This window comes from Echinops telfairi, unplaced genomic scaffold, assembly GCF_000313985.2.
Source record: "Echinops telfairi isolate 266 unplaced genomic scaffold, ASM31398v2 ScPeMD7_443;HRSCAF=831, whole genome shotgun sequence".
In the NCBI taxonomy this organism is placed as follows: domain Eukaryota; kingdom Metazoa; phylum Chordata; class Mammalia; order Afrosoricida; family Tenrecidae; genus Echinops; species Echinops telfairi.
The window spans coordinates 428,590-447,222 of record NW_022104341.1 but is presented as its reverse complement, the minus strand read 5'-3'; the positions used below and the strand labels follow the sequence as shown (position 1 = coordinate 447,222).

The 18,633-nt window shown below is 40.6% G+C and overlaps 1 protein-coding gene across 2 annotated transcripts in view; it reads right to left on the bottom strand.

The window, feature by feature from the left end:
* Window positions 1-748: 748 nt before the first annotated feature.
* The window catches only part of DENND2C (DENN domain containing 2C), a 101,364-nt gene continuing 83,479 nt past the window's right edge, over window positions 749-18,633 (bottom strand). For both annotated transcript variants that reach the window (XM_004699156.2, XM_045292132.1), the window contains exons 11-19: window positions 18,474-18,551; window positions 17,005-17,145; window positions 16,385-16,533; window positions 14,773-14,950; window positions 11,093-11,134; window positions 9,531-9,636; window positions 4,489-4,725; window positions 4,168-4,254; window positions 749-2,501 (exon numbers count right to left, since the gene is read on the bottom strand). In XM_004699156.2, coding sequence (XP_004699213.2) covers window positions 2,470-2,501; window positions 4,168-4,254; window positions 4,489-4,725; window positions 9,531-9,636; window positions 11,093-11,134; window positions 14,773-14,950; window positions 16,385-16,533; window positions 17,005-17,145; window positions 18,474-18,551 — 1,050 coding nt within the window. In that variant the 3' untranslated portion in view covers window positions 749-2,469. The remainder of the gene's footprint in view (window positions 2,502-4,167; window positions 4,255-4,488; window positions 4,726-9,530; window positions 9,637-11,092; window positions 11,135-14,772; window positions 14,951-16,384; window positions 16,534-17,004; window positions 17,146-18,473; window positions 18,552-18,633) is intronic.

Here is an 18,633-nt window from a genome sequence, read left to right as displayed (position 1 = left end):
GGCAGTGGTTTGAATCCAGAAGCATTTTTCAGGAGAAAGAGGTGGCAATCTATTTCTGTATATGGGAATCTAAGATGATTACCTTGTTAAAATTTAGATTCTGATTCAGTGTATCTGGGGTGGAAATGCAAATTCACAGCCGAGGGCTGAACCTAGTGAACTATTCTGAAGCACTGTTCCTAATGTGCTACCTATGCATTTAAGTGAAGTGTAAGCTCCCTAGGTGGCATAGAGGGTTTGTGTTCAATGGCTAACTTAAAGGTTGATGGTTCAAATCCACCAAGCACACAGATGTGCTTCCATTAAGATTAAAGCACCCCCCCATCCCGCAACATCCTATGAAGTTCTAGTCTATATACACATGGGGCCACAACTTGGAATTGACTTGATGGAAATTTAAAAATTTTAACAATTCATACACATTTTGTTACATCACTGATTACAATTCTTATAATGTAATATCAAGTATCCCACTGCTTTTGTTTCCTGTTTCATCTTTTCCTAATCCTTCTGAACTTTCCCTTGGGTTTGTGCTGCCCTTTTTTATCGCAAACAATTGGTTATTCTAAGGTGTGCCTACCTCTAGTGTTACTGCTGCCTTTATAGATCTGTCTATTTTTTTGTCTAAAAACAGAATCATGCGGGGAGTTCATTTCCAGACTTGAAAAGTGACTACAGGACATAATCTCAGGGGTGACGTTATTAAAAAAAACTAACTTAATTATATTTAAAGTTTCCCAGACATCTGTGGGATTTTTATGTGTTTATTCTTTAAAAGATCTATAAACAACATTTTATACAAATCTTGAGCAATTATCTTACAAACATGTCCAGAATTCATAACACTTTACAAAAACAAAATACAGCAAATCCAGGGAAGCAGCTGAAGCACAGGGATAAAGGCCCCATCCTGTAACAAAGGCCTCCCCACAGAGGGGTGGCAAGGAGTGCGCCACGGCAAGCCCTCTTCCCTCCATGTTACAGACACCCCTTCCCCCAATTAGAACTCATTTGGCCCCCCAGGGTGGAGTGTTACAGGAAACCATTGGGACCGTATCTAGTAGGTGCCCCACTGAGATGAGCCAGATTATAAACAGTTTTAATAAGACGTGTTCAGTTCTATTCCCTGGACCCATATCTGTTGGAATTATATTACACAGCACCACTCCTTACCAAGTGTCTGCTTCATATTCCAAGCACACCTGAAAGCGTTATTCCGACAATACTGTACAAGTCATTAAAGTGTCGCACACTACACCTTTGCAGGACTGAGGTTGAATACTTTTTTAATGCTATTTAAAACCATTAGCAGGGGTTGAATAAAACACACCAACATTTTCTGTAACATTTATCAATGAAAACTGCACCATCATTAACAAATTCCTTTTTGCAATGACTAATACTAGTTTATATATTAAGGATATGGGTGATTAAGTGGTGTGTCCTTAGGCATTTCCTATAATTCCGAGTCCCATTTAATTTGAGCAAAAAGTCCACAATTCTAGGGGTACCAATGACAAGTGTTGTCTTAGACATTAGAGTTTGAAATACCTTATTCTCAGGGCTTGTGGGGTGGGAGGGGTCTCTCTGGTATCCTTAAGCTTAACATGAAACTTTCAATAGCTAACTCTCACAGAGCTCAAATATCTACCTGCAGGACTAACCAACTTTGTGCACATAAAATAACAGTCCTGGGCATCAATACTGACTCTTTTGTATAACTTTGGGCAGGTAATTTACCTCTGTGAATTCCAGTTTATTAGGAAAATGAAGAGGTGAATATCTCCTAAAGTTGACGTAAGGATTGAGTAATATAACATACATACACTGCACTGCATATGGCAGATAATGAAAAGAAATGGTAGTTCCCATGATGTTGAAAGGACATTTTCCTAGCAACTGTTGTTCCACAAAGTTTAATGTTGGCCTGTGAGGGACATGCTGCCCAACTGTGACATATGGTGGAAGAGGAGCGACACCTATTTCTATAAAGTACTCAACACCCATCCTCCCAAGCAGCTGCCACCAAGAGCCCATGCAGTTCAAGCTGCCGTGATATTTCAGGGAGGAGAAGTATGTGTGGGGCTAGTGTTCTCCATTTCGGTCACGCCTCCTTAGCACCCTGATCTTAGAGCTCTTTTGAAAATGTCCCACCACGAAGTTTCCTCTGAAGACAAGTGCCTTCACAGATGTAGCACAAACATACAATGGGCCTGAATGTCATACAGCAAAGGCCACTTAAAGAAATACAAACAATGAAGGCAGAGTGGAGACAGCACTGGTTCTAAACTCCTCCCAACAATTCTCCAGTGATGACCGCAGCAGCAACAGGGGCATCCTCTGAGAGCTGACCCACTTGAAACGTAAACTTCAAAGAGTGTGTGGAATACGTCAAGGCATACTAACTCTTGGAAACATTTTCTTTGGCACATTTTGTTTGATTTAGGGCAGAGACTGTCAGTCAAAACTTCATTTCTTCTGGAGAAATTTCATTTTATTTCCTAAAAGGATAAAGAAAAGAGTATAATCTCATTAAGTTGTTTTTAATTATTGTAAGTTATATGGGGCAACAGATGAATAATTTAGTGACGCAGAATACCCACAAATCTGCTGAAATGACACATTTTAACATTAACCAGTTGCAGAAAAACCCCAGGTGTCTAAAATTGTTGAGGTAGAATCCTGATCAGAAGAGGGCATTTGCAGAACAAAATTTCAAATTCTCGTGGTATCTAGATTTCCTGGGACCATAATAATTGGATGAACCCCTGAGATAATCTTTAAACATTAACCCAAGAATATACCCTAAATAATAAAAAGTATGAACAAAGTTCAGAGGAGTTAGCCTAGGAAAGCTACGTGATCATGCCAGGCCAGCGAATGCCATGCAGGGCTAGAGCAGGGAGCTTTGTCTGAGGGAAACAGCCCCTGAACTTTCTTAAGCATAGCATATACATGATCCCAACTTCTGAGAAAGAGACTTAATTTTCTCCCAAACACTTGGGCACTACCGTCATAGTTTCTAGTCAGCCTATTTGAGATTAACAGTACCCAAATGTATTGCTGACCTGATTATGTGAATTGCTTAGTATTGCCCTTTTAGCTATAGTTGTTATAACTCCCATCACTTGACTGGGTATGACTTTGCAAATATGAGGTGCTTGTGTACATAAAGGGGATTGGACAGCTTGCTAATTATGCAAATAAGGTGCATGGCACCCTTGAGGGGGATAAGGACCCTGAAAATCAGGTGTGTGAAACCCTGATGGGAACGGTTAGTTTTGCCATCCCTCTAGGCTTATATCCCAGAGGTGGAAAGGGGAATCTTACTATTATCAAGAAAGAACAGCCAGGAGTGGGGCATGACATTTGGATCCAAGAGTCCTGCACAGAACCTCCTTGCTACAGAAAACAGAGAACTGAGATACCAGAGATGGCGAGAGAGGTACAGAAGCAATAGAGAGAAATTATGAAGCAGGGCCAGGAGAACTAAGAGACTGGCAATGAAGCAGGTGGGCTTCCCAGCTCAGAGTGAGAAGGCGGAATGCCTTCAGGTAAGAAGAGACTTGCTGACAAGAGAAGGCGCCCCGGTACTTAGTGAACCTAAGTGTGCTGACGCACAGAGCTAGAGCTGAATGTCTGTGGGAGACACCCAATGTTTTTGGCAGAGTAAGGTGTCACTGGGCACTTCATTGGCAGACCGAAAGAACTTTGTATCCCTTGCCAGAGCAGGTGAGAGGCCAAGGAGCCAGAGCCGAAAGACACTGAGGGTTAGAGAGCTATCTATGCCTGTGGGCATGCCTGAGGAGACGCGGTCTAGGTTGAAGAACTATGTCCTGAGTTGCTTCTGATCCTGAATCATAACCTGCTACTTTCCTAATAAATCCCATAATACTGAGTTGTGTCCATGAGGTTTGTGCGGCCATTGCAATGAATTATTTAATGCAGCAGAGTGTCATTGAAGGGTGGTGGGCATCAGAACTGGTATAAAGGTTGAGGGTGAAGGCATGTGTGACCTCCACCTCATCAAAATCTGCCTTGGGTGCAGGTGATACTCTTTGTCTTCACCCCGGCACCATAATTTCAGATTAGTAAGCCTTCGCGATTGAAGTATGCTTTCAATATTTCTCAGCCACTTTTATCCAACAAGAAAGTACAGCAACTCACCAAGGCTCCGCAAAATTCTATTCATCCCACTGGGCTCAGACTCAGGAATGGTTTCCAAATACTGAATAGCCCGGACCTCAAACAAACCTGCAAGGAAAACTCATGTTGGTAAAACTGCCTAACTCTCAAAAGCTTAAAGTTAGGTAAATAAGACTTGATGTTCATTACCAGTGCAATATTTCTATGGGCAAAATAATATCTTAAAATAAATATGGTTAATTCTCACAATAAGCAATTTACATTTTGAACCCATTTTTAAATATTATTTTCATAGTCCCAGGCACTTAAAAAGAGAGGGAGAATGTTCTGATGGAAACTGACCTTTCACCCCACTTTTCCGAAGCTCTCGGTCCTGGATGAATCCTGCAAACATCTGAGTCTCCATGAAGAGATCCAGGAAGTGGCGCACGCTTCGGGAGGTGTGGGACTTACGGAACGGCTCCCTTTGGAAGATGCGCTCCCCACGCTCAGTGACTGTCATGCTCAAAGAATAATGTCCCACCAGCTCCACAAAAAACCTGACAAATGCTTCTGACACTAGTGAGTTGAGCGTCACATCTGCATCGAGATGAAAATTTTTTTAAAAAAGAAAGAAATCCTCTAAGTTTTGGGTGCTTGAGAATACTACCTGTGGTTATGAAATTCATGATTAAGAAGGTATACTGAGACTAGACCAAGGACTACAAGTTCTTAGCTTTCTCTCACTCTTTCCACGATTGGAGAAACGTCAACGGCTTATCCCCTTGCCCTCATTTTCTTCCCACACATCCCAAATCAAAGCAAATTCACTACCACCGAGTCGGTGCTGACTCACAGTGACCCCGTAGGACAGCACAATCGCCCCTGTGAGTTTCCCAGTCTGGAACTGTTATGGGATTAATAAGCCTTGTCTTTCTCCAGTGGGGCGGCTCAGGTGTCAAACTGCTGAGCTGGTGGTGTGAGCAGCGCACTGTGTAGCCAGGCAGCATCCGGGCTCGGGGCCCCGCACACACTCTCACTAAATTACGCAGCCCGCCGTGCACATCCACCATTTCACTGGGACTGCCCTTCCAAAGGAGCCCAGTGTGAACCAGCCAAATTCAACTTTCCACCGTTATCCTCCTTTAAACCCCACTGCAGCACGGTGCAGCCGTCTTCTCATTGCTCAGCTCCCACAACTCTCCGCTCCTCTCATTTCCCGGGTTTATGACCAAGCATTCGTTTTTTCTGTTGCTTCTACTTCTTCCTCCGATGATCTCCACACCACGTCCTCTGTTCAATACACCCTTTCCTTAAAGAGCTAATGAGCACAGAGTTAAGGTGATCATTTCCAACCTTAAATTTCTAATCCTGATATGGCCTCTCAATTCCTCTTCTACGTTTCCAGGAGATCATCATTTGGCTACCTGATTAGCACTTTAAATTTCATTTGTTTACAAGATACCGTATGAGGCCTTTTTTTGAATCTTATATAATCTACATAGACTAGGTAACAACACATCTAAAGCAGCATTCATTATAGTCCACCACCCAATTAGTTTCGCTCTCAACTTTCCCCTTTCACATAGCACTGCGATTATGTCATAATAAATGAATACTGAATGCTTAAAATAGGCCAGGCAGGTAGGACAGTTGTCCAGCCAAGTAGTGTAATTGCTGTCAGTAAGCTGTACACCTGTAAAGAGCTGAATTGGCAAAAGTTGTGTGATTTACAATGAAACAACAACAGAGTAGCTGCGGAGGCTGCTTGTGTACAACCAACCATCTCACAGGATTAGCTTCCTTGGTTTGAAGTTTGGGGTAACGGTTTCATGGGACTTTCCCATCAGCTGGCCTAAAGGCGGGTTTAATGCTCTTGAGTTGATGGAGAGTGCCTGGGTCTTCAATGTTTGCAAGCAGCTTTCCAACAGACAGCCATTGTTGTCTATTCACGTGGAGCACTGGAGGAAGGGTTTTGCTCTGCTCTCAGGCTGGTGATGTTTTGTTCTGTTGTACGGTGTTGCTGTGAGTTGGAACCTACTGGAGGGCTTCTAACAACACAAGGCCACATGGTTCTTCACTAGTATGTTACTTGAAAACGCCTTGCCTCCCAAGTCCCAGGCTCAAATCTCAGATCTGATTTAAAGTCCTCCTTTTTATTCCATAACCGTATGAGCTATCTCTCCCCTCACCCAAATATCTCTTGCTTTTTCCCATGAACTCCATCTTGCCTGTGGAAGCAGGGAGCTAAATTCAGTCACAGTTCTACTATGAAACTGTTATATAAAAATGGGTAGCTCATATTTGCCTCTTTTGGCTTCTTCTATATTTTTATTCTAGTCTTTGTTTATTATATTTTGTTCAACCGAATCCTGCTTTCTTCTCACTATTCCACTTAACCTGCAATTTTCAAGGTTTCTAAGCTCCCAAATATCAAATCCAATGGCTAATTCTTCATCTAAGCGATTTTCTTACAATAGACACAAATGTTTACTTTTGCCTTTTTGAAACACTTTCTGCATTTCAGCTTCTGTAACATAACACATTTTGTCTTTTCCTCCTCCTTCACTAGCTGCTCCTTTAATCTCCTTTTTTTGAATCTCTCTTTCCTCCCCAAACTCCAAATATTGGAAACTGTACCATTTGCAACTAATGTATGGTTCAAGCCTTAAATCTGTTTGTTTGTTTGTTTGTTTTTCTAATTGGTACTCACTTACTTGGGTCATCTTAATGAGATCCGTAACTTTAAGTAGCAATCTCTAACCCAAATATGCCCTCTGAACAGCACATTTATGTATATAAACATCTACTTGATGATTCCAATTGGGTGTCTTCTAGGTACTGGACATCCAATAAATATTTTAGACTTAATTTACAAAACTAAACTTTTAATTGCCTTCCTAAACCTGGTCATTCTCTTATGTTCCCAGCAGTATATACTCTTCATGTAAAATAGGAATTGACTAATAATACCTATTTTAATAAGGCTATTCCAAGGATAAATACATATGTTAAGTTCTTAGCCCAATGCTTGGTACATTGGTAAGCACTTGATAAATATTATTATTCAATGATTTATTCAACAAAAACTGTACCGTGTGGAATTATTGATGCCTGTGTAAAGAATCTCATCTGGGAGTGGGCTGTCTGTTATCAGTCAGTGAGACAGAACTAGTGAGTTTTAAGTTAATCTCTTTTGAGACATAAAAGAGATTAAACAGGTGAGCAGAAAAGAGATGGGGAACACACATGCCAAGGCACAAGATCACCCCAAAGCCAAAGCTCAGCGAGACAAGGACCTTCCACCAGCGCTAACGGAGCACCTCCCAGAGTGTGCACCGGAATTCAGGCTTGTAGCCTTCTAGAGATTGACAAAGATAAATTTCTGTTTGTGAACGTCACCCATTTGTGGTCTTTGTGATAGCAGTACTGCATAACTAAAACAAATACCTCCTGAGTACCTACGCAGCAAACATTTATTTTAATACTGGTTACAGTATTGAGAATAAAAAACAAAACAAAGTGACCATCCTCACAACACTTGCATTCTGCTTCATCATACGAGGGGGTACCACCAAAAAACTGGAATGAAGCTCCGCTGGGTGAAGCTTTCATAGCACAAATTTTTCCTGGTAGGCATGCATGGAGCAACTTGCTCAGTTAGTGCACCCACTGGCGTCGCCTGGGAAGGTTGTCTCTGGTCACAGTGAATTTTTCCCTAATAGCAGTTTTGCTCAAACCTTGTTTTTTTGATGGCTGACTTAAGAGAATAGCATGCTGCTGTAAAATTTTGTTTCCTGCTTGTGAAAAATACCACAGAAACTGGTGATGCTGAACACAGCTTACAAGGACAACACTATGGGAAAAACTCAAGTGTATGAGTGGTTTTCTCATTTCAAAAAAAAGGGGAGTGTTGATAGATGATGAACCTCATTCTGGATGTCAGTCAACTTCCCAAGTGGATGAAAATGTCGACAAAATCCATGCACTTGTGCTCGAAGACCAACAACAGACCACTGAAGAGATGGGGAAGTTATCTGGACTATCTTGGAGCTCGGTTCAGCGAATTTTAATGAAAGATTTGGGAATGAGCTGGGTTGCTGCAAAATTTGTGCCTCGAGTTCTGACCAGGAAAAAGAGCGTTGAGTGGAAACATGTTGTGCTTTGAAAGAACAACTCCAAAGCGACACAGACTTTTTTCCCCCAGGGTCATTACTGGTGAGAGACGTGGTACTATTCTTAGGACCCTAAAACCAAACATCAATCAAGCCAGTGGAAGACACCATCATCACCTCACCCCCCAAAAAGCTCATCAAGCAAAATCAAAGATCCAGATGATGGTCATTTGATTTTGTTGTTTTTTATGTGAGGGGGATAGTGCATTTGGAGTTTGTTGCACCAGGTCAAACTGTTAATCAAGCTTTCTATTTAGAGGTTCTGAAAAGACTGCATAACAGTGTGCTACAAAAAAGGCCTGATTTATGGCAGACCACGACAATGCACATGCTCACATAGCCATCTCAGTGTGCCAGTTTTTGACACAAAACAGCATGCCTCTCTTGCCCCAGGCACCTTACTCACCAGCCCTCTCTCCATGCAACTCTTTTTGTTACTGCAAATGGAGAGGGACATGAAAGAAATTTGACGATATAGAAAAGGTGAAGGAAAAAACAAGGGAGGAGCTGTCAACCATCCAAATAGATGAGATTGAAAAATGTTTCCAAGAATGGAATCTCATATTTGACAAATGTATTAAGTGTAATGGAGAGTACTTTGAAGGTGATAAGGTTGTTTTGTAAAAATATTTAAATACACAGCTTTTTTGGGGTGGAGGAAGTCCTGGTTTGGGGAGTACCGCCTCATATGGTAGCATGAATCATGAAGAAAAATAGGGCATGTCAGGAAGACAGGGCATGCTGGGGTGCAATTTTAAACAGAGGTTAGCAAAGGCCTCATTTAAACGGCCACAGCTGCTAGTGGATCAAGGAGGAAAGCACAGAAGCTAGGTGGATGGATTCTGGGGGAATAGTATTCCAAAACTGAAACAGAAAAGCACAAAAGATTCTATGATAGAAGAGGAGCTGGAATATCTGAAGTTTAACTAGGAAGCTGGTTATACAACTTCTGAGGGAGCCTTGGTGGCCTAGTGGTTACGAGTTGGGCTACATAAGATCTGCAGGGCTGGCAGTTTGAAACCACCAGCTGCTACCTGGGAGAAAGACAGGGATTTTTACTCCCAAGAACAGTTACAATCTCAGAAACTCACAGGGGCAGGTCTACCCTGTGCTATAGGCAGTGAGACACAGGTAACCTAAACATTTAAAAATACATATTCATATATATTTTTGCTATTCAATCCTGTAAATATAGCATTGAGCTTGAGTCCCTAGTTGGCTGTCTCATACCTTGTGAAAAATTCTGCTCCTGAGTCAAGATTTCATTTCGTTCTTCCAGAATTTGCATCAGGGCAGCTTGGAGTTTAGGTGGTAGAATTTCTTCTTCATCAGATATCTTAGGAGAAGAAATTGAAATTTCCCATGAGTTTGAGGAAGAAAATCTCACCATGAATTACATAGGTCCCCAAATTCCAAGGTGGCTTTGTATATATTTTGCCTAAAGAATCAGCCCGAAGTTTCCTTTCCGATGCTAAACAGAATACATGATGTTCATGGCTATACATTTTAATCACGAATATGAAAAAAAGTAAGTAATATACTTTTTAAACTTTTCTAGGTCTTAAACCAAGCAGTATTAGTAAGCAGCACTTTTTCCTTCAAATATCTCTCAAGAACTCTCATGCTATATTGCAAAGGTCAATTCCAAATAAATGTCTCAAATGTGGTGAGCTCACTGTTTTTTTTAAACAATTTTATTGCACTTAATCCACAGCACACAATTCAATAGTTCAATCATATCAAGAAGAGGTGTACAATCATTACCACAATCAATTTTAGAACACTTTCCTCACCCCCGCCATGGTTACATCATTTTAAAATGATTTGTGTAATCATCATCTGTTGTAATGCTCCCCCCTACCCCCACCCCTTCCCTATCACTGGTTCTTAAATTGAGACAAAGTCTTAGGGAATCCTGTCCCCACCTGTGTTTCAGAGCTTAGGAGCCATTTACAGTTTACATAGTTGTTCTAAGAAGGGCTTTGAACCCTGGATTCTAGTTCAGTGCTCTGTTGAGAACTGTCATGTCCTGCCCAGTCACTGAAATCAGAATCTACATCTTAACAAGATCCCCAAATCTATAAAGAGCTACAATAATGGGATCCCCAAGAACTTGGGGATCCTGTTAAAATGCAGATTCTGGTTCTGTGTATCTGGGCTGGCTATTCACATTATGGGGAACAGGAGGGTGAAACAAACAAACAAACAAACAAACATAACCAGTTTGAAACCCTCTTTGTAACTCTCCCTTCCATCGCGATATCTAGGATAAGTGACCATTTTCTTCTTTTTTGCCCCCATTATACCTTGTACCCATTATAGTAATACTAATTTCCATTATTACCATTTCTAGATATTTCTAAGTTTATTGCTTATGTCCGTCTTATGTCCTGAATTAGATAATAAAGCCTTAGGGCTCAAACTGTTTCTATCAACTCTTTAGATTCTAACTGCCTGACAGAGTATATACAAAAAAATAGGTGTTTCGTAAATCGTTGTTAAACTTAATGAAATTAGAAGTTTATAAATCAACTAATCTGGATTTGAAGGGAGGGTCACCTCTTTTGAGAATGACGTTTATTGCTTCCTCCTTCCTTCTTTGAGGTAGACAGTTATAAACCCAACCCAAAAGTTTCAGGTCAATCTTGTATGATTGGCCACAGTGTCAACTCAAGTATATGTGGAAGCTTGTGTGAGTCATTTTCTCTAAGTACTTTCACATATTTTCTGGCCAATTATCTAGGGAGACTTTTATCCCTGAACATTATGAAATCTTCTCCTTTGTCACTCACCTCCTGTAGGAACTTGTCTGCACAGAGATCAACTATCAGCACCTATGGGATAAAGGAACCAGGCAAGTTAAACCAGAGACAGTCACAGAGAAATATCCTTGGTACTGCTAGGCCAGGAAGGGAGTCTTGATCCTGTTATGTAATGAGAAGGTTTTACAATTAACTCAAAAAATTGTAGTCATTTAGGAATTCGTTGGTCTTCACTTGCCAAGTGCTAACAAACACCTCCCCATTTCAAAAGTTTCTCATGCTTTCGATAAATATTTGTTTAACTTAAAAAAAAAAAAAATTTAGGGAGGGGGGAAAAAAGGAAAATTAGAGGCTAGCGAATTTTGGGAATGATGAGGGCAACAAATGTATAGATGTGCTTTAAACAATAGATCTATGTATTGTGATGAATTGTATGAGCCCCAATAAATTGCTTAAAAAAAAAAAATTTAGTATGAGCCCCTAATAAAAGGTTAAAAAAAACACATTTAAAAGTTGATACATCAACAAATATATTTTAAGTAAAAATAAGATGGTACACACATCTATAAATTAAAATAAACTTTAAAATCAAATGCAATGTATGGATTTTATTTTGTTCAAAATTTAATATCAAAGTGTTAAAAATTTATAAAGGTAAATGGTAACTTGAACACTGGATCTTGCTTATATTAAGGAATTATTGCTAAATGTTTTAGGTATTATAATAGTGGTATTGTACTTATGTTTAAAATACTACAGTATGTACAGATGAAATTATGTTAGGGATATGCATCCAAATATTATAGACTAGAGAAACAGATAAGGATAAAGATAGGCCCTAAGGAACAGTGATGGGCACATAGGGTTCATTGTACTCCTGTCACCTTTTTGTATATGAGGCTAACACACTAATCTCACTGCCATCAAGTCGATTCTGGCTCATGGCAACCCTATCTAGGGCAGAGTGGAGTTCCTGAGATATGTAAATCTTTAAGGAAGAGCCCGCCTTATCTTTTTCTTGAGGACCAAGTGGTGGGTTTGGATTGCTGACCTCCATCACATTGCTCAATGTGTAGCCCACTAGAGCTCCTTCTAAAAACATAGCAACCTGCATTTAACAAAAATATCATAATGTGAATTATGGCTTCTCAATTTTCTTCCATCTAGATCCATACACTCTTGAAAGTGGCGTTCCCAGCTCTTTGACCCTTCACTGAAAAATTCTGCATTCTTCAATTTATCCCACATTGAAATGTCAGTTTTGGCATCCTCCAGGGATACTCAAAGAACTCTGAAATATTCTTTAAGCTTTGGGAACAAATAGAAGTCTGATAGGGTAACATCAAGGCTGTAGAGTAGATGAAGTCAAATTCTTCAGCAAAATTCTGTGGAATAGTCCTTGCTACCCTTGAAGAATATGCAGATGCACTGCCATTAGGGAAACTAAAAGTGTAGGCAAAATAGTAAAGATTCCAGGAGACAATAGAGGAGAGGACCTTCATAAAGGTAACACAAAGAAAAACCTAAGCATCTAGCTCACAAAATCATGAGGTCTAAAGGACACGTTCAATACCACATTCAAATTAAGAACATCTATGACTGAAACACATCATTTTGAAAAGTGCACTTGAAAGCCACAGAAAATGCACTGGCATTCGGAATATTAAAAAGACAAATTACAAATTAATAATAAGCTAGCAATTCAGGAGGAAGCTAGAGAATACCTTTTACATGGTGATATTCAAATGACCAATAAACACAAAGAAAGATGCTCAACCACCACAGTAATCAAGGAATGAAAATCAAACCACAATGAGTACACCACACACATACCAGATTGGCTAAATCATACAAACTGATGAGAAGAAGTGATGGTGAGGATGTTCTACAACACGGACTCACACACTACTAGAGGGAGCTGATACTGGCACAATTACTTTAGCAAACAGCTAGACTTTACCTAAAGTTGAAAATATGCTCACACCATGACCCAGCAATTCTACCTCCTAATATACTCATTGAATTGCATATACATACATATCAAGAGCCATGTGCAGTAATATTCACATCAGCATTATTGTCATAACCCTAAACATGTCAAATTACCATCAATTATTGAGCAAGTAAATGAACCAACTGTGGTAACAGTCTCACAGTGGAATGCTATCTGGCAGGAGAATGCACAAACTAGTATCACACACAAACACAGGTGAGTCTTACTGACACAATGTTGAGCAAAAGCATCCTGACTTAAATGATATATATGGTATGACTGAATTTACATAAAGCTTAAAACCAGGCAACACAGGGGGTGGGAAGGGAACACTGATTAGGAGGTGCATGACTGGCCTTCTGGAGCACTGTCAAGTTAGCATCTCACTCCTCCGTTGGGGACACGAAGGCTCACTTTGAGATAATTCACTGAGTTCCACATTTTATTTTGAGCATCTACTTGTATGTGGATTTTATGTGAAACTATTTTCATTAAATTGTTGTTTTGTTCATCTTAAAACAGATAATACATATAGCCTTTATAAGTAATACAAGAATGAGCCCATCTGTTGTAAATGAGATAGTATTTTTCTCACTTAATAAAAAGGCGGTAACACGGTATCTTAATTTTGTTCATTACTGACCGCTCTATCCTATGAAAGATCATGTGTTTTTTATTTGTCAGCACACCAATACTGTACAATAAAAGTCAGAATAACTTTTCTCTACTAACAATAATTTTCTACATAGCTACAAACACTGACAAATTCTGATGGCCAAAGTTTCTAGCATTCCATTCCATCAACCGAACATGTTATACTTGCCTTTATCCCTCACTTTGACTTTTCCTTCTAATTTTTTACTGTCCTAAATAATTTTAATCCAATATTCTCATGCATATAGAGCTGTATCATTCTTTTAGATTACTTTCCAGGGTTATACCCCCAGAAGTAAAATAATAGGTCAAAGAACATTTAATAAGGGTCCATTATGTCCACAACCATAACAAAAACTTGCAAGGTAGTCATTATCACTCATCATTACATAGCTACCAGATTTTCCTATTACACAAGTACCAAATTACATAACTGTCGAACCACTCAGAATCAGGGCCACGCCAAGTCGACACAGGATTCTAACCATCACAACCAGCATTACTCTTCCTTCACACCTAACTTTCACACAGTTACTTCAGTCATTCAGTGCTGAACAGTCTGATGGTAGATTTTTCACTACTGTCTCCAATGCGAAGTTGTCAGGTAACAGATGAGGGGGACGAGATGCATTCCAGTTTTACAGATAAAGAAACCAAGGCTCAGAAAGGTAAAGCCAGTTGCTCAGGGTCACAATGCTAGCTGGTACCGAGCCAAGAATTGAACCCAAACCAGTCCAACTCCGAAGCCTAGGCTCTGTCCCCTATCACATGCTACTTGTATGGCACACACTGCCAACTTGCTTTCTTTTTTACTATTACCTGGCCAGGGTGAAGTATTTGTATGTTTTTTAAAATACATGAACTGCTAAAAAGGGTTGTTCATCGTTATTTGAACTCTTTCATAACAAAAGGCTGCAGATTTCCCATGTTGACAAATTTTGATGGTAACCTTTGGAGAAATCATTTATGCTTTCAACTTCGAGAAGTCAATTTTCAGGTGTGACTGCGCTGCAAAACCACCCAACCTCCACTGCACTTTGGAGTGCCATTTCTCTCATCTCACCTCTTCGATGGGTAGGTCGTGAAGCTGTGGTAAGGAGCAAGACAGGATTCCAATCAGGAATGGCGTTGGGGAGCACACAATGTCGATCATGGACACCGGCAGGACGGGGATGTAGGTGTGCTGCCAGGTGAACGGATACAGGGTGGCTACCACGGCATGACCGCATTTTGACAAGGTGCTAGTGAGAGGAGACAGAGACTGGTGTCACATAGAGGAGAGCACACGCAGGCCTTTTAAATGTATGTTTCATGAAAATTATAAATCAATACCTGTTCAAGATCAGATGAACAACTCTGTGATGATGCATTACCTGTTTTTTTTTAGTACTTGAGTTAGTTAATTGTGCCAGCCTGGCCGATAACCACATGTGGGGCTGGTTGAAAGGCGGAGGGATAAATGGGTGGTGAAGCCTCGCCTTTCTAGTTCTCGGGTCTCTTGTTTTGTGATGGTTGCATCGGGTGCAGCTGCCTTAGCAGTTCCCTGCTTCAGCTTGCAAGATTGACTTCCTACAAGACATCCCCAAGGAGAAGCTACATGGACCTATCCTGATGCAGCCCTGGGTGCTGGAGCAGCTGTGTGGAGACCCCTGCTAGTGCTGAGATGCTTATTCGTTCAGTGACTCAGCTTTCCTCCTGCAGTCGGCATCATTGCCACTGTTTTGTGAGGTGGAGGACTTTGTGGACTGGTGTTGGGTTCATGGGTTAATGTTGGACTTGTGGGCTTGGGCAGCATTGGGTTGGGATATTTTCGTGATGCACATTTTCTTTACATAAAACTCTCTCTTATACATGAGTTGTTGTGGATTTGTTTCTCTAAAGTACCTAGACTAATACAGTACTATACATTTTTAATGTCTTTGGTATGCCCTTCAACATTGAAATTTTTAATTTAATTTTGTTGTGTTCATTGCTCTTTAGCATTCCTTTAATTTTTAAAAAATTTAAATGTTTAATTTCAGTTAAGTTCTTTCACACAATTTATCATAGTAAAAATCTATGGGTACTTGGAATAAGCAATATCAGTTTTTAAGAACAGTACTCCAGGAGGGTGGAGGGAGGGTGGGGTAGAGAGGGGCGACCAATTATAAGGATCTACATATAACCTCCTCCCTGGGGGATGGACAACAGAAAAGTGGGTGAAGGGAGACGTCTGACAGGGCAAGATATGACAAAATAATAATTTATAAATTATCAAGAGTTTATGAGGGAGTAGGGAGTAGGGAGGGAGGGGAAAAATGAGGAGCTGATGCCAGGGGCTTAAATGGAGAGCAAATGTTTTGAGAATGATGTGGGTAATGAATGTGCAAATGTGATTTATACAATTGATGTGTGTATGGACTGTGGTAAGAGTTGTATGAGCCCCTAATAAAATGATTTAAAAAAAGAAAGAAAGAAAAGAACAGTACTTTAAGCAGAATGCATTTTGAAAAGTAAATTTCTTATGCTTCAAAAGACTCATTGCTGCAGTCTAATGCTTTTGGGTTATTATTTGGGGTTATCCAGGCCACTATTCTACTTTATAAGTAATTGAGAGACTAATGCTACATTTTAAAAACGGGTTCCCAAACAAGTACACCACCAGCGTGAAGTGTAACACCCCACATATTTCTCACCTTAGGCTGTTGGCCACAAAGATGACTCGCCGCTCCAGAAGAAGAGAGGCACAGACCCGGATGAGATGGCACACACTTAGGCACTTAAAGAGACATTCGAAATCAACATGTTCCAATCGTGAATCCAGCGGTCGGCAGAGTTCAATTGACTGAAGGAAAGAAGAGTTCAAATCAGGGAGGCAAAAGTTTAAAAAAATCTGATGACAATACTAATGGATCCTGTCAATTTTTGCTCCAAGAGAAATACAAGAAATAGGGTTTGTTAAAAAGTTTATGAAGCTACCTACCTGATTCCCCAGACCCATGACTTCTTGTTCTGCTATAAATTACAGCTAAAACCTTTTATCCCATGGGTCAATGGAGAGTATATTTTTCAGTTACCAAATCCAACCCATCATTCCACTGGTATTCAATCAATGTAAACCAGAGTCTAAGATCAACTGGCTCACAGACCAATTGGGTATCTCTGTAGTGCTTGGTGGGATAAAACCATATTCCTCACTTTGTGGAAAAGGAGAAATGTTCGGAATGCTTCTGGAAACTCTGCGTGTGAGTATGCTTTTATGGAATCTACTTGTCTTTGGGAGGCTATTAAACCTTTTCAAAGTCGACTAACTTACCCCATCTCCTGCCCCCGGGAGGTAGCTTTTAACTGTGATGGTGCGTCCAGGAGCTGGGAAAGGGGCTTCCATGACACTTCGCATGAATGGGTGAACCAGGGCTGGAGACATTTCTCTTCTCTTTTCTACTTCATCCAGAATCTGCATGCCCAAAACGTTATTTTATTAGAGTGCAGAAATACCAAAGAATTCTATTAAAGGAACTGCTTACATGTTGCATGCTCAAATTTCAAATAACACCAATGGGATTTAAGAGAGATAAACTTCTGAAAGCAACAAACACTCATTTAGGAGAGACGACCCTTTTCATTTCTTTAAGAACCTGAGACATGCATAGTGTTAAAGCAGGTGGCACTCATAATAATATTCTTCAATCTAATAACCTGGCGAGGAGTGGGGAGGAGAGGAGAAGCACGGGAGAGCCAAACATACAGGCTGGCGGGGTAATTCCTCTCTCTCTCTCCCGGGAGATGCTTAATAAAATTTCTCTAAGTGAAAATTCCAACAACAATAAAATAAAGTCTGGGAAAGAAAGGACCCAAGGTAAGAGCTTCAGCAAAGGCCTTGAGAGCATTAGCAAAACCAAAGAGGATGGTACCCTAACAGCTGGATTAGAGACCTAAATTTACATCTTCATGCTTGTTGTTCCTAATCTATTAATCTAATGTCTATGTCACTTAACACTGTGTAGCACAAGTACTTTGCAATTGGCTACTAACCTAAAGGTTGGCAGTTTGAACCCATTCAGTAGCTCTGAAAAGAGAACTCTGGCAAAGTGCTTCTATCAAGAGTTCAGCCAAGAAAACCCTATTTATTGTCCTTGGTACTTAGGGCATGTGGTAGTAACATAATCTGGTGTCAACTTGAGACTATTAGGAGTGAAGGGGTGGAGTTTAGCCTGTCAATCAGGTCGCAGCTTGATGACCTCATTTGGAGGTGCAATGGAGATAAATAGCTCATTGGAGGCCAGACCCAGACTCCCTACTATACATTTCTGTTGACAAGCCACATGGGGCTACGCTGATGGAGACAGAGCCCTGGAGCTGGAGAAGCCATGTGGAGACCCCTGCCAGTGCTGAGATGCTTCCACCACCACTGGATCCACAAGACTTTCCACTCACTGGCCTGTGATCTTCCTGAATTTGGCATCATGGCATGGGTTGCGTAAGTCTGAAGAGGAATTTACAGACTGGTAGCAGACATATGGGCTAATGTCAGACTTAGATCTGGACTGTGCTGGGATGTTTTCTTGGTATACAATTGCTCTTTTATATAAAGCTCTTTCTTATACACATTTGAGTGTCTATGAATTTGTTTCTCTAGTCTACCCAGACTAACAGGGCACACGGGCTAGCCATGAGACAAAGTTGACTAGAGAGCAATGGAGCTGATTTCAGACGTCAGTGAAGTCACTAGAAACAAGACCTTCCTCAGAGCTCATTCCTTTTCACAGTCCATTTTTCACTCACCTTTGAAAACAGGTTGAAGCAGCCCAGGCGACTAACCATGCAGTATACCTCAGGGAGTCGTTTTCCTTTGCCTTCAGGCTAAAAGGGGGGGGGGGGGAGCAAAGCAACAAAACAAAAATCAAATAACACAATTCTATACTAATCCAGACCATTAGTATTC